At 36.8% G+C, this 14026-nt stretch overlaps 1 protein-coding gene across 2 annotated transcripts in view; it reads right to left on the reverse strand.

The window, feature by feature from the left end:
* LOC127849556 (nuclear pore complex protein Nup205-like) overlaps positions 1 to 14026 on the reverse strand; it is a 94248-nt gene that overhangs the window by 26973 nt on the left and 53249 nt on the right. For both annotated transcript variants that reach the window (XM_052382260.1, XM_052382259.1), the window contains exons 18-23: positions 11077 to 11134; positions 10140 to 10329; positions 8763 to 8883; positions 3589 to 3844; positions 2039 to 2287; positions 1568 to 1711 (exon numbers count right to left, since the gene is read on the reverse strand). In XM_052382260.1, coding sequence (XP_052238220.1) covers positions 1568 to 1711; positions 2039 to 2287; positions 3589 to 3844; positions 8763 to 8883; positions 10140 to 10329; positions 11077 to 11134 — 1018 coding nt within the window. The remainder of the gene's footprint in view (positions 1 to 1567; positions 1712 to 2038; positions 2288 to 3588; positions 3845 to 8762; positions 8884 to 10139; positions 10330 to 11076; positions 11135 to 14026) is intronic.

The following is a 14026-nucleotide window of genomic DNA, read 5'->3' on the forward strand; positions in this document are numbered from 1 at the left end:
AATAACTAGTTTTAACATTTCAAATTACAGTGAAATTACTGAATTGCAGTATTTCATTTAAAATTCTCATTGCAATCCATGAGAGCTAAGTGGACACATGTTCTGACTGTAAACAGTTTTCACCTACCGTATGTCTGGTCCACCTATCGTATGTCTGGTCCACCTACCGTATGTCTGGTCCACCTACCGTATGTCTGGTCCACCTACCGAATGACTGGTCCACCTACGGTATGTCTGGTCCACCTACCAAATGTCTGGTCCACCTACCGTATGTCTGGTCCACCTACCCTATGTCTGGTCCACCTACTGTATGTCTGGTCCACCTACCGTATGTCTGGTCCACATACCGTATGTCTGGTCCACCTACCGTATGTCTGGTCCACCTACCGTATGTCTGGTCCACCTACCGTATGTCTGGTCCACCTACCCTATGTCTGGTCCACCTACCATATGTCTGGTCCACATACCGTATGTCTGGTCCACATACCGTATGTCTGGTCCACATAACGTATGTCTGGTCCACCTACCGTAGGTCTGGTCCACCTACCGTAGGTCTGGTCCACCTACCGTAGGTCTGGACCACCTACCGTAGGTCTGGTACACCTACCATAGGTCCGGTCCACCTACTGTAGGTCTGGTCCACCTACCATATGTCTGGTCCGCCTACTGTATGTCTGGTCCACCTACCGTATATCTGGTCCACCTACCGTATGTCTGGTCCATCTACCGTAAGTCTGTTCCACCTACCGTATGTCTGGTCCACCTACGATATGTCTGGTCCACCTACTGTATGTCTGGCCCACCTACCGTATGTCTGGTCCACCTACCGTATGTCTGGTCCACATACCATATGTCTGGTCCACCTACAGTATGTCTGGTCCACCTACCGTACGTCTGGTCCACATACTGTATGTCTGGTCCACCTTCCGTATGTCTGGTCCACCTACCGTAAGTCTGGTCCACCAACCGAGTGTCTGGTCCACCTACTGTATGTCTGGTCCACCTACCATATGTCTGGCCCACCTACCGTATGTCTGGTCCACCTACCGTATGTCTGGTCCACCTACCGTATGTCTGGTCCACCTACCGTATGTCTGGTCCACCTACCATATGTCTGGTCCACCTACCATATGTCTGGTCCACCTACCGTATGTCTGGTCCACCAACCATATGTCTGGTCCACCTACCAAATGTCTGGTCCACCTACCGTATGTCTGGTCCACCAACCGTATGTCTGGTCCACCTACTGTATGTCTGGTCCACCTACCATATGTCTGGTCCACCTACCGTATGTCTGGTCCACCTACCATATGTCTGGTCCACCTACCATATGGCTGGTCCACCTACCGTATGTCTGGTCCACATACCGTATGTCTGGTCCACCTACCGTATGTCTGGTCCACTTACCGTAAGTCTGGTCCACCAACTGAATGTCTGGTCCACCTACTGTATGTCTGGCCCACCTACCGTATGTCTGGTCCACCTAACGTATGTCTGGTCCACCAACCGTATGTCTGGTCCACCTACTGTATGTCTGGTCCACCTACCGTATGTCTGGTCCACCTACCGTATGTCTGGTCCTCATCAAAGTCATCCAGTATGAGTTTCATTAGGCGCTGGGTGTGTGAGCGCTGTCTGTTCAGGGAGGTAACTCTCAGCTCCACAGCCACTGTCTTCAGCAACCAGGATTGGTGGCGCGCCACAGGGTGCTCTGAAACAAATATCAGGTATCAGTAATTTGCAGTTCCTAAAAAATAACTGGCTGATATGTGTAATTTTCAAAACTAACATTTTCAAATTTTAACAACTTACAAATTCGATAATGGAATTACATTACAATTTTTTTAAATAAATATGTTATGTCCTCAAATAGCATCACTTATGGTCACTCTTTTGCAATATGAAAATATAACACTTAATGTCAGCTAAAGCTATTCTTTAAAAAAACTTCAGAACTGTTGAAAAATAGAAATTAAAGCTTACTAGAGAGATGCAAATACCGTACAAGTTACCGACAATCATTTTAAAAGCGCCTTACTGTAGTTTTTCTGCTCGTATGGTAGATGCTGGATCTGTCTGTACAGGAAGTCATGTGATGTGCGCAGGTACCGTAGGGTGGGGAGGGAAGTGTCCTTGTTGGCCGACAAAAGGTAGATGAGCTTGTAACAGAGTTCCGCAAGGGTGGGGGTGTCCACTAGACACTGGGGCCCATTCCCGCTGGAACCAACTCCCTTGGTAAGAATTGCCAGGATGGAATGAAGGCAAGTCTTCTGGGAACTGAGTATGCCTGGCAGAGAAGTGGCACATTAAGCTTCAAGTCTATATATTCAATTCAACAGGGCGAACATGGCAAAAAAATAAAAATAAAAAATTTAAAGGTGTGGGTTACATATTGAGCATACATGTTGATATTCAGCAACAGAGCAGACAAGGTTAATTATGCAAATTTTCAATAATTAAAGGCTCTATAAAGGTGAAGATCCGTAAATATTTACCAATTCTTAAATAATTTTTTTCATATTTTATTTAAAAAGGTTATCAAAAAACAATATGTATATGCTATTGGACATTACAATAAAAAAAAAAGCAATACAACTTGTTTGAGCTCTAAATAAAGTGTCCTCCACGTCAATTGTGTTTACAAACAGTCAGTTTATTTACATCGCTGTTTACTCGGAAAAGAGAAAGTGAAAGTGACTCAGGTCACCAAAAATATAACGATGATTTTTAATGTTTTCTGGTATCACCCACAAAGTAGGTCTCTTCTAAATGGTTAAAACGTTTGTAGTGATCTAATAAGTTACTTTCTGCTGGTTAAAAGTTGCTTAAAATAGAATTAAAATTGAATTTTCTTTTGGCTATTTTTAGCATATGTCACCGCTCTGAGGCTACACATCACGTTAGTTGCAAAAATGTAAACATTTAATCCAATTATGAAACGGGGTTATCTTCCATAATTCTTGACAACGTTGTACCTAAGCTGTTTTATTAGCAGTTTTAATGCAAGAGTAACTGAAATCCGGTAAAAATCAGACCAGTTGATATGCATAGTCATTGGATTTGTCACCTTTATAGAGCATTTAAAGGGCCATAATTCCAAAGTGCTTCAGGTAATATGGCTAGTTATACTTCTTGACATAAATTTTATGAGCACAAGCATTGTCAATAAATTTGATAAGATTAAAACAATTTGAGTTAAAGGGCAGAGAAGGTTAATTTTGCCGATATTTTATAATTCAAAGGCCACAGTGTGTGTGTCGAGCAATCTGGATGGTTATCAAACTTGGCTGAGATGTTGATTTTCTAAAGTACCTTGCTCACCAGAAGATTCGGCCATACCATCTTGATTTATAACATAAGTAATGAGCAAAATGTTGAAAATCTAAATTACTACATAATGCTTGTGTATAATGTCTACTTCTATGAAAAAGTAGGTTGCACAAACAACCAATTTTAAAATAACTTAGTTTAAAAAATCAAAATGTGAAGATTTACTTTATAATTAATGATAATCTTATTAAAAATTCCTGTGATCTGACAATTTACTCTTTTAGGTTTCTGCATTACAAGTCCACCAGTACAACAAACCTTGATCCTGAAGGTTTGTTTTGCTGACTGGTTTCCGGATCTCAAACCCCAGCAGATAATGAGCCAGGTTGGGAGCCGGCAGATCAAGGGAGCTAATCAGCAGCTTTAGCAGGTGCTGCCTGGTTGAGATGCGGGTCTTGGCTAGACTGGTTTCAGAATCCTGCTCAGCAATTTCGTTTTCCGTCTGTTGGTCATCTTCTGCGTCATCAGTTTCAAGGCATTCAACAAACCCGTGAAGGAGTAGCTCGTTGGTCTCCTGTTATTTTAGAGAAAATAAATAACATTAATTCATTGAGAATATTAGCCTGGCCAGTGGGAAAAAGTAATATTGCTTGATATATAAAATTTGAATATTTATTTTTAAACTAACATAAAATATAAAATTCAAAACATTAAGATATAAATTCAATGGATATTACAACTTCAAACTAATTATTTCTATACTCAACAGCTCTATTAACAAACACCTCAATGTAAAACCATCAACAATTGTGAATTTGAGCTGGATTAGGAAGAAAAATACTTTTCACCAATCGGAATAAGACCAAATAACGATCATAAAATCTGATTTAAAAAAAGAAATGTACATAAAATACAAAATAAAACTGATGAAAACAGGAGTCATCCCAACAACAACAACAAAGGTTTATTGTGATATGCAGGCCGCCGGCCCCTTCCACAGTTATAGAACATAATTATATATATATACAAAAGCATGTGTGCACCTAACATCATCAAGCATGAACTGGTATAGGTTTAACATATTGAAAAAGGTAGTAAAGCATAAGTAGCTACCCTACAACGTAAGTAACTCCTTACGTCTTACAAATGCAAGGTAAATATACGATGCTAGATCCTTAATATAAGTTTCATTTCGACTTGACATTAATACATGCAATTTCATTACATTGGGATTTATAAGAAATTTTCTCGGAATAAATCGTGCCCTTAAATCCTTAAACATTGGGCAATAAAAACAAAATGATTTTCCGTTTCAACTTGTTTTGAGTTACAAACTTTGCAAATTCTTTCATGTATTGGAATATTAGAATACCGGCCCTTTTCTATTTCAAGTTCATGGTAACCTGATCTAAATTGTGAATAGCAATGCCTGTATTTTCTTATACATAGAATGTCAAGGTACCTTTCATGACTGTACGATGACTTTATATGTTTATACACCCATCCCATTGGAACCGTCAATTCCAATTATGGGGGTTTAAACCAGTTTAAGGGGGCATGAAAAACAATAGCAAATCACCCAAATGATAAATACTGGTATCACTCTCTTGGAAAAATACAAAAAGACATTTGGGGTTTAAACCCTTTTGATGGTGCGCTGAACCTCACACTTATCCCAAAATCAATCAGTAGCACACACATGAAAACATAATTGATGTCATAGTCATGACATTATCATACAAACAGGAAATCAATAAAATAGAATATAAATTTGTATGAATTGCAATTTATTTCCTCATTGATTTAATGTGCACCAGAGCAACAGAACAACATTATGGGGCACAATGAAATGAAGTTAATACAAATAATAAAATTCCTTGTTGTTTTAAAGATTTCAGAAAGAATAATATTACCTGTAATAAAAACGTTACAAAACAAACGTTACATTTGATTCCAGCAAACCTCATTTCTTTATAGTTGTTTATAGTGTTTGGTTGCATTTTAAATGTGGTGTTTATCAATTTACTGGACTGATTGCTAGCCAAAATTAAGAGTCTAGAAAGATTTTTATATCTAAATTATCTTTTTTTTGTTGAATGCTTGACAAAAAGGCTCGTGCTTTTTGTTTTCTAAACCTTGCATGATAAACCTGATCTATAATCAACACTAACCTATTATTCTATTTATCCCACTTTTTATTCAGTAAACCTTTTTATTTAAACAAAATAAGTTTAACTGGATAATTCTGCTGGATTTATGACGTCATTTTGTCGAAAAAACGTCATTTCATGCCGTGGTTTATAGCAGAAATTTAATCAATGGGGCTTCAATCAACCGAATTCGCTGTAAAAGTGGGATAAAATATGTTAAATTACTTTATGAGCAACAACTTGTATCCTGTATATCAGGTTATTGTCATAAGCAGCATGTTTTATTAATGTAAATGTTAGTAAACAAAAACTTTGTTTTAAAACTAACTTCAAAATCCTCAACAACCAGTTTCTTAAAATTGAGTCAACTGGTTGTTTTACACTTCTTCTTTGTTTTTCTTCGAGTCAATGTGTCAAGTGTAAAATGCAAATCAACCAAGAGACTGAAAAAGCATGCTCAATTATACTTGACTAGGTAAATATTTTTAAAACATGTGTCAGTATATCACATTTTATGGAAAACGGGACCATTGATTCAATCATCCCATGTTCTCTAGATAGTAAAACCAATAGATAAAGTCATAAACTATGTAAATTATCTAAGATTCACTTCACCTCATCACATGAATGATCACATGGACTGGACACAGGTTACATATGAGGACATCAAAAAGAAATCATTTTGGGTTATCATATACATTTATCTTATAAATACCTGAAGTCAGGTTGTTGACATTATATATTTATCTCAACCTAAGATAGTTACACTCATTTAACTAAGATAGCTGCAATCATAGTTCATTATAGGATTGAATCTATCAAGTAAATTACATACTAAATATAAAGCAGTCTTTGGACTTTGATTCCTCTGCATTAATTGTGGTCCGTGTGTCACCAGTTGAAAGGGCATGTAAATGTTTTAATAAGATATTTCATTTCAGTCATTCATAATAATCATGTACAGCCTAATTGGACCACTTGACCACCTACTTAAAAAATAATGGAAAACAAAGCACAGTTTGATAAGAGTTCCTGTGACTCAAATACAGACTGATTCTAGTTCTGATTCTTATTTGATTGAAACTTGGCACATGTGTTCCAGGTCATTGTGTAAAGTCACTGACTAAGTACCATAACTCTGCCATGCAATTAAGCCCTTTTTATTACTTAGAATTTTGGTTCCAGTAAACATGCAACTTCTCCATGTCATTATTTCTACCACAGGTTAGTAGTACCGCTCAGACTAGTTGGTGAATAGTTGAACTAACAAAACTGATTTAATTTTTAAGAAGCAATTTAATATGAGTAAATTTGTATCCTTGCAAAGGAATTTATCACCATGGAAAGTCCAAATCTAAAATTAAAGCACTGAGTCCAATTAAAATGAATGAAAATGTATGTACCAGAAAAACATCATAATAAACATCATACAATAAATTTAAGATATGATGTTATTGAAGAATTTGTATTATTGCTTTTAACATACCTAAATGTTAGTAAATTGAGTAATTATTTTTTTTTTTCACTTCTTTCAACCTTTATTTTATGGCAACATTCAGTTATTTAATCACCATTTTTGGTAAAGGGACCGTGTTCCTTTGGATAATCAGTTCACTCCGACTAAAATTGTTTAGCATTGATTGTTGTTTTTTTTTTGCAAATAAATATATGCACTTAAAAATTGAGAAGATAAGTGTTTTCAATATTTTATTTACTAAAGTCAATCTTATACAGCTGGGTGGGAGATGAATTAAATGTGGAAATTTATCAATATAAAAAAAAAATTATTATTTTAAAACCTTCCATTGGGAATTTAAAGGCCCCCAATGGGACTTCTTCTTCATTGGGAATGTGGTCGTATAACACAGTCTTGGCCGTAACCCGCTCCACCAACACAGTCTTGGCCGTAACCCGCTCCACCAACACAGTCTTGGCCGTAACCCGCTCCACCAACACAGTCTTGGCCGTAACCCGCTCCACCAACACAGTCTTGGCCGTAACCCGCTCCACCAACACAGTCTTGGCCGTAACCCGCTCCACCAACACAGTCTTGGCCGTAACCCGCTCGACAGTGTCCAGTGATTTTTGCGTCGGTCGAGTGAAAATTCTAAGACAGTAGCCCGATGGGTCGAGTGCTTTTTTTGTGTCCGAACTTAGTAACCAGTACGAAATAGCTTCATATAGACGCTTATTCAAGACTGCATTGGTTATTTCCCTTGAGCACTTATTGATTAGACGCTTATTGAACAGTGTTGTAAGTCGATCTCGCGAGACGTTATAACAATTATTATTACTTGGTGGAGAACTTGCGGTGATACATTTATTTTAATGTATTTTCTGTGTTATTTTGAGGGCGCATCGCACAAACATCAACAGCAAAATGAGAATGAAGGTAGCAACACAAAATATGAACAACAAAACGAAAATTCCAAATGTCATGGAAAAATAATCAGTCTTGGCTTCGTTTTGATGTCTCCAAGTATTGAGAAATTTGATTATGCGCCTGCATTGCTGACTTGCTGGTATATGCATGTCATACATAATGTAAAAAAATATGCAATTAAATATCATGCACTAACTAATAAGTATAGTTTTTTACAGTCAATCCGACAATCTGTCAAGGAACAAATCCTGACAGTACATTCAAAGGTGTATTATACTGCATTTTAGATGCTGGTACAATCGGCAAGTCGGCGACAAATCATATGTGGCTTAGGCAATAGAACTACTGCTTCAAATGTCGTTGTAGATTTAGAATACTCAGAAGTTTGGGCAGGAAAGTTGCCTCCTTGTGCTACGTCTTATGCACAGTTATTATTGCTAGTTTGACATTTTATTTACTTTATTCCGATATGTGTTTGGAAAATTTATATCATGTTATACAATTGTTTATTTTCAGGCCACCTTAAGGAGCATACATGATATGTCAGACCTGGATGTCGGAGACTCAGACAATGACCAAGATGGAATGGAGATGTCAGGAGACCTTGTGTTAATTTTTTGTAAGATATTAACTGTGAATAAAAACAGAATCAAGTGTTTATTTGTTTAATCTTTATTGTTCTATGTTTCATTATTACAAACATAGTTACAAATGTAACAGAATTATAACTTTTAATTCGGGCTAGTTAAAATTGATTTCGAGCTAGTGAAATTTCAAAGCTGGTAGCCCAACCAGGCTAGCGCCTAAAAAAAATTAATGCCAAGACTGATAACAACCCCGACTTCGAATTTAAAAACAACAACACTGACATTGATCATGAATCTTGAATATTTAGAAGCACTACAATTCAGTGGCAACTTAAAATTGTAAAAAACTTCTTAAACATGCAGATATCCTACCCTGTGTTCAGTGTAGAGAGTGATCAACTCTGCCTGTATGGGGCCTGACTTGCAGACCATGTAAAGAATCCTCATGGCCGACAGAGCGTGTTCTGGCATTGTACTGTTGAACATCAAGTACCTGCACAATAAATTCATTGAAAACATCATTACACCATAATTGATATAAACCCTTTTCCTCTCAGAAGCAAAGTGAAAATGGCTTATGCAAACAGCATAAAACCCATCAGTATGTTAAGGTAGGTAGCTTTTTAAACATGAATCTAGTTAGACAGGCATTTCATTTAATTAGATTTTCTCAAGGACTATAAATATGTGAAAATGCCTGAGTGGGAAAGTGTTAACTGGCATGATAATGCTGCCACCTTATGGGATAAAATAAGAAGTTACAGTGAGCTGCTTTATGGGAATACTGGGCTTAATGCATGTGGATAAAGTGTAGTCTAAGATTAGCCTGTGCAGTCCACAGAGGCTAACCAGAGACGACACTTTTTACTTTAGCCCGATTTTCTCAAAACGAGGCTTTCAAAGTGAAAAAATTAACGTAAGCCTACAAGCCCTGAACTGATAAATGTTAAATTTAGTTTGATTATATTCTCAGTTTGATATGGGTCATGCTCTGTGAATAGGTGGTTAAATGCATGTGCGTAAAGTGTTGTCCAAGATTAGCCTGTGCAGTCCGCACTGGCTAATCAGGGACGACACTTTCGGCTTTTTATGATCATATTTTTTTTTTAAGAAAGTTTTTTCATCACAAAAACCCAGTTAAGGAAAAAAGTGTTGTTCCTGATTAGTCTGTGCGGACTGCACAGGCTAATCTGGGACAACACTTAACACACATGCATTAGACCCCCCTTTTCACAGGCGCGGCTCATATATTCTGGCTTTGAGACAATGTCTTATTGCCATCTGTTAATACAAGGATTTAGGATTGCTTGGTAGAATCGCTAGTTTTTATGACTGGAAGGAAACTTACTATTTGTACATCCTTGCAATGTGATAAGTTGCATATTAGTGTAGCTGTTGCACCTTTCTTTATTGATAACGTTAGCTTAAAAGTCAGCCACAGCAGCCCTAACTTAAATTAACAATCTGACTAAACAATGTCTTAAATGAAATGTAATTCTAAAGTATGCATTATCACCTTAAACTAAATGGATTTTTTTATTCAAAGTTCTGTCTGTGACTGCAAATCAATGCTCCATGGGTATGATTTAAAAACCACCTCAGGGGCGAGAAAAATACCCTATCCCCCAAACAGGATTCAATTAAACTCTCTATTTTAACAAATTAATAACTACTTGTAAAATAAGATTGAGATTTCAAGAAAGTAAATCAGCAGAAAGGAGGAGAAATCACACCGCTGATGTCCCTTACTTGGTGATGGTGACAATAAAGTCTGCCTTGCCAGTGCGTGGGTTGATACTCAGCAGAAGCCTGTTTAGGGGCGTAACCAGGATAGAGGCGCCAGACTCCCTCACCATAGCAACAAACTCATCCTCCTTGACCATGCTTTCCCCTAGCAACTGTAGGCATAGCAATGCCGACCTTTCCAAATGCTTCTGACCTATAAACATTCAAATGTCATATTTTTTCTATAATATTGGTCATTTAAAAGCTGAGTTGAAAATTCGCACAAAACCGCAAGCCCTTTATTGGTAACTCTCAAACCGGAATTACTCAGTTTTTCTGTGCCATACAAACAGGCATATCACATTTTCTTAACCCTTTCAGTGCGGGAACCGAATTTTAAAGGCCTTTGCAAACAGTTTGGATCCAGATGAGACGCCACAGAACGTGGCGTCTCTTCAGGATCCAAACTGTTTGCTATTCTGATAGTATTCTTTGAAAAAAAATCGAAGAAAATGCGAATTTTATAAATTCAGCAGACGACATTTAGTAGACGACAAATTTCCCAGCATGCAAAGGGTTAATCTTAGTTATACAAATTTGAGCCTGTGTTGTTCAACTGCATATCGCAATAACTTTAAACAGGTAGCTAACAAAATTCTATGATTTGCCAAAACAAAAGTAAAGTTTTCACAGACTATCATCAAAACACACTAAACCCAAAATAGCAAAGATTTATTAAAATCAAATTTAATCAACACAATAACTTGTGCATCTCTTCTAAACTTGATTCGGTAAACAAAATATTGTCGTTTTACAGTTTCTCTACTTTACTACATCAGTTTTAACTTTACTATTTTCTCTTATTCTTCCTTAGCAGTTCTTTAAAAAAAAAACTGAACGCAATCATTTGATCAAAATAACTTAATGATATTGCAAAATTATTCCAAGATTTCAGTATTACCAGCAGTGGAAGTGAAGGTCTCAAAATGCTTCATTGTGTCATCAAGTATGCGCACCACCTGAAGTAGAACAGATATTTATGGATTGAATTATTTACAATTTTGAGTACAATAATATTCATAGCATTTAACATAACCAAATAAAGTAATACTATTGAAACATCAAACATACATCTGTAAATATTTTTCGGTATTGTTATCTCATTGTTTTGGGTGCATTTATATAAAATCATGCATTTCATGACAATAAAAAAGCACAAAGTTTTTCAAAACCATAAATAGGATCTGATGCTGAAAAAAAAAGGAACCAGTCTGCATTAAATGTAAACAAAAGCTGTCCCAAGAAAGCCCGCTAAACTATTCTTAAGCTTTGATAGTGTAATGTACATTTTCTGTCCTCCACATGATATATTGACACATTTTACAATGAATATCTAAAACAGCTACATTGTTACATGCAAAATTAAATATAGATAAAAAAAATTAGTTCAATTAATATCCCCTTCCAATAATAAATTTTGTGACTGACGCATTGATGGACTGACAATACAGATGCACAGACAAGGCCAATTCTATATCCTTCCACCTTTGAAGGGGTATAACAACAAGAGCTGTCAGAGGACAGCGCGCTCGACTTTTCGAGTGCTTGACAGTATAACGTAAGCCATCATGGGGAAATTGTTCATATTAAATAATTTAGTAGACGATCTTTCAAAAATAAAAAAAGGAAAAAAAATTTTTTTTTTGGGGGGAGGGGGGGGGGGGGGGGGGGTGAGAGGGGGTATAATGTGGGGTGTGGTCATTTATTAGACGATCTTTCAAAAAGTAACAAAAATAAAATAAAAATGGGGGGAGGGGTAGGGGGTGAGAGGGGGGGGTATAATGTGGGGTGGGGTAATTTATAAGATGATGTTAAAAAAAAATGTTTGGAGGGGGGGGGGGAGGGTGGGGGAGTAGGGGGGTGAGAGGGGGGTATAATGTGGGGTGGGGTAATTTATTAGATGATGTTTAAAAAAATGGGGGGAGGGTTCGGGGGTAGATGGGTGAGAGGGGGGTATTATGTTGGGTGTGGTAATTTATAAGATGATGTTTAAAAAAAGATTTTTTTTCTGGGGGGGGGGGGTTGGGGGGGAGGGATTCTGGGTAGGGGCATGGGGTATTGTTTAGGTGGAATCCATTGTGGTATTCAGGTAAGTGTTGTTTTGTCAAAGTAATAATGAAATGTGATCATAAATAAAGAAGTTCTGGCAATTTAAGCAAAATGTTCAATTATCTAAGTGGAAAAGGGGCCGAATTATGACAAAAAGCTTGATATAGTTATCTGCTCTTGTTTATAGGTTGGGGTCATGTTGGTAAACAAGTATGCAAAATATAAAAGCAATATGTCAAAGGATATAGGAAATATTTGGGGTAGTACGCAAAGTTTAACATAGATTTATCAATAATATGCATATTCTAAGTATAAAAGGGGCAATAAATCTGTCAAAATGCTTGATACAGTTGTATGCTCTTGTTTATAGGTTGGGGTCATGATGGTAAACAAGTATGCAAAATATGAAAGCAATATGTCAAGGGACATTGAAAATATTTGGGGTAGTACGCAAATTTTAACATTTGCTGCATATTCTAAGTGGAAAAGGGGCCATAATTATGAAAAAATGCTTGATAGAGTATTCTGCTCTTGTTTATAGGTTGGGGTCATCTTGGTAAACAAGTATGCAAAATATGAAAGCAAAATGTAAAGGGAAAATGAAAATAATTGAGGTAGTACGAAAACTTTAACATTTGCACGCTAACGGAACGGAACGGAAACGCCGACGCCGGGGTGAGTAGGATAGCTCCACTATATATATTTCATATATAATAGTCGAGCTAACAAAAATGTATAGCGCAGATGCCCATGCCGACAAATTAGTGAGTGGTATAGCTAAAACCATTTGATGAATAGCTAGTCAGCTAAAAACAGACTTAATACAGAAGCTTACCTCTTAAACCAACAACAAACACAACGAGTACAACCAATTAAATCATTAACTACTCCTTATTAACAAAAAAAAAAACACAAAAGAAAATGAAAAATCTGAGAGATAAAGGACCTATTATTGACAGAGTTGAACTGGGTACAAGTTTTTATTTTATGCTTTCCGGTGGTTTATAGAGAAATATCAGTGAAATACAACTGGTATTTCACTGTTTTAAACAGTGAAAAGTATCGATATTTTTCACTGTTTTAATGTAAAACAAGGGACAAAATTGTCACAAAACCAGGTTTTCATTGTGAAAAAAAAATCTGATAAAGGGAGAAAACTCAAACTGAACTTTTGAAATGAACAAACAAAATTATCCCCCTTTGTAAGTTTGTTTTTAAAAAAAATCTATTTTTAGTCGTGGCGACCTTGACATTGGAGATATTGACGTGATTCTTTCGTGCGACACACCGTCCCATGATGGTGAACAAATGTGCCAAATGATTTTAAAATCTCACAATGAATGACATAGTTATGGCCAGGACAAGCTCATTTATGGCCATTTTTGACCTTTGAACTCAAAGTGTGACCTTGACCTTGGAGATATCGACGTAATTATTTCGCGCGACACACCGTCCAATGATGGTGAACAAATGTGCCAAATGATTTTAAAATCTGACAATGAACGACATAGTTATGGCCCGGACAAGCTTGTTCTGCCCGCCCGCCAGCCCGCCAGCCAGCCAGCCAGCCAGCCAGCCCGCCCGCATTCGCCAATCTAATAACCAGTTTTTTCCTTCGGAAAACCTGGTTAATGATGTCATTTTTTCGACGAAATGACGTTATAAATCCAGCGAAATCATCCAGTTAAACTCTTTAACAATGTAAATAAACGATGAAAAAGCATACAATAAAAAGAAAATTTGTTGGATTCAATGGAATATCGATTTGAATTCACTTGTGATCATAAAAATATATATTTTCA

The sequence above is a fragment of the Dreissena polymorpha genome, chromosome 11 (genome assembly GCF_020536995.1).
Source record: "Dreissena polymorpha isolate Duluth1 chromosome 11, UMN_Dpol_1.0, whole genome shotgun sequence".
Classification (NCBI taxonomy): Eukaryota; Metazoa; Mollusca; class Bivalvia; order Myida; family Dreissenidae; genus Dreissena; species Dreissena polymorpha.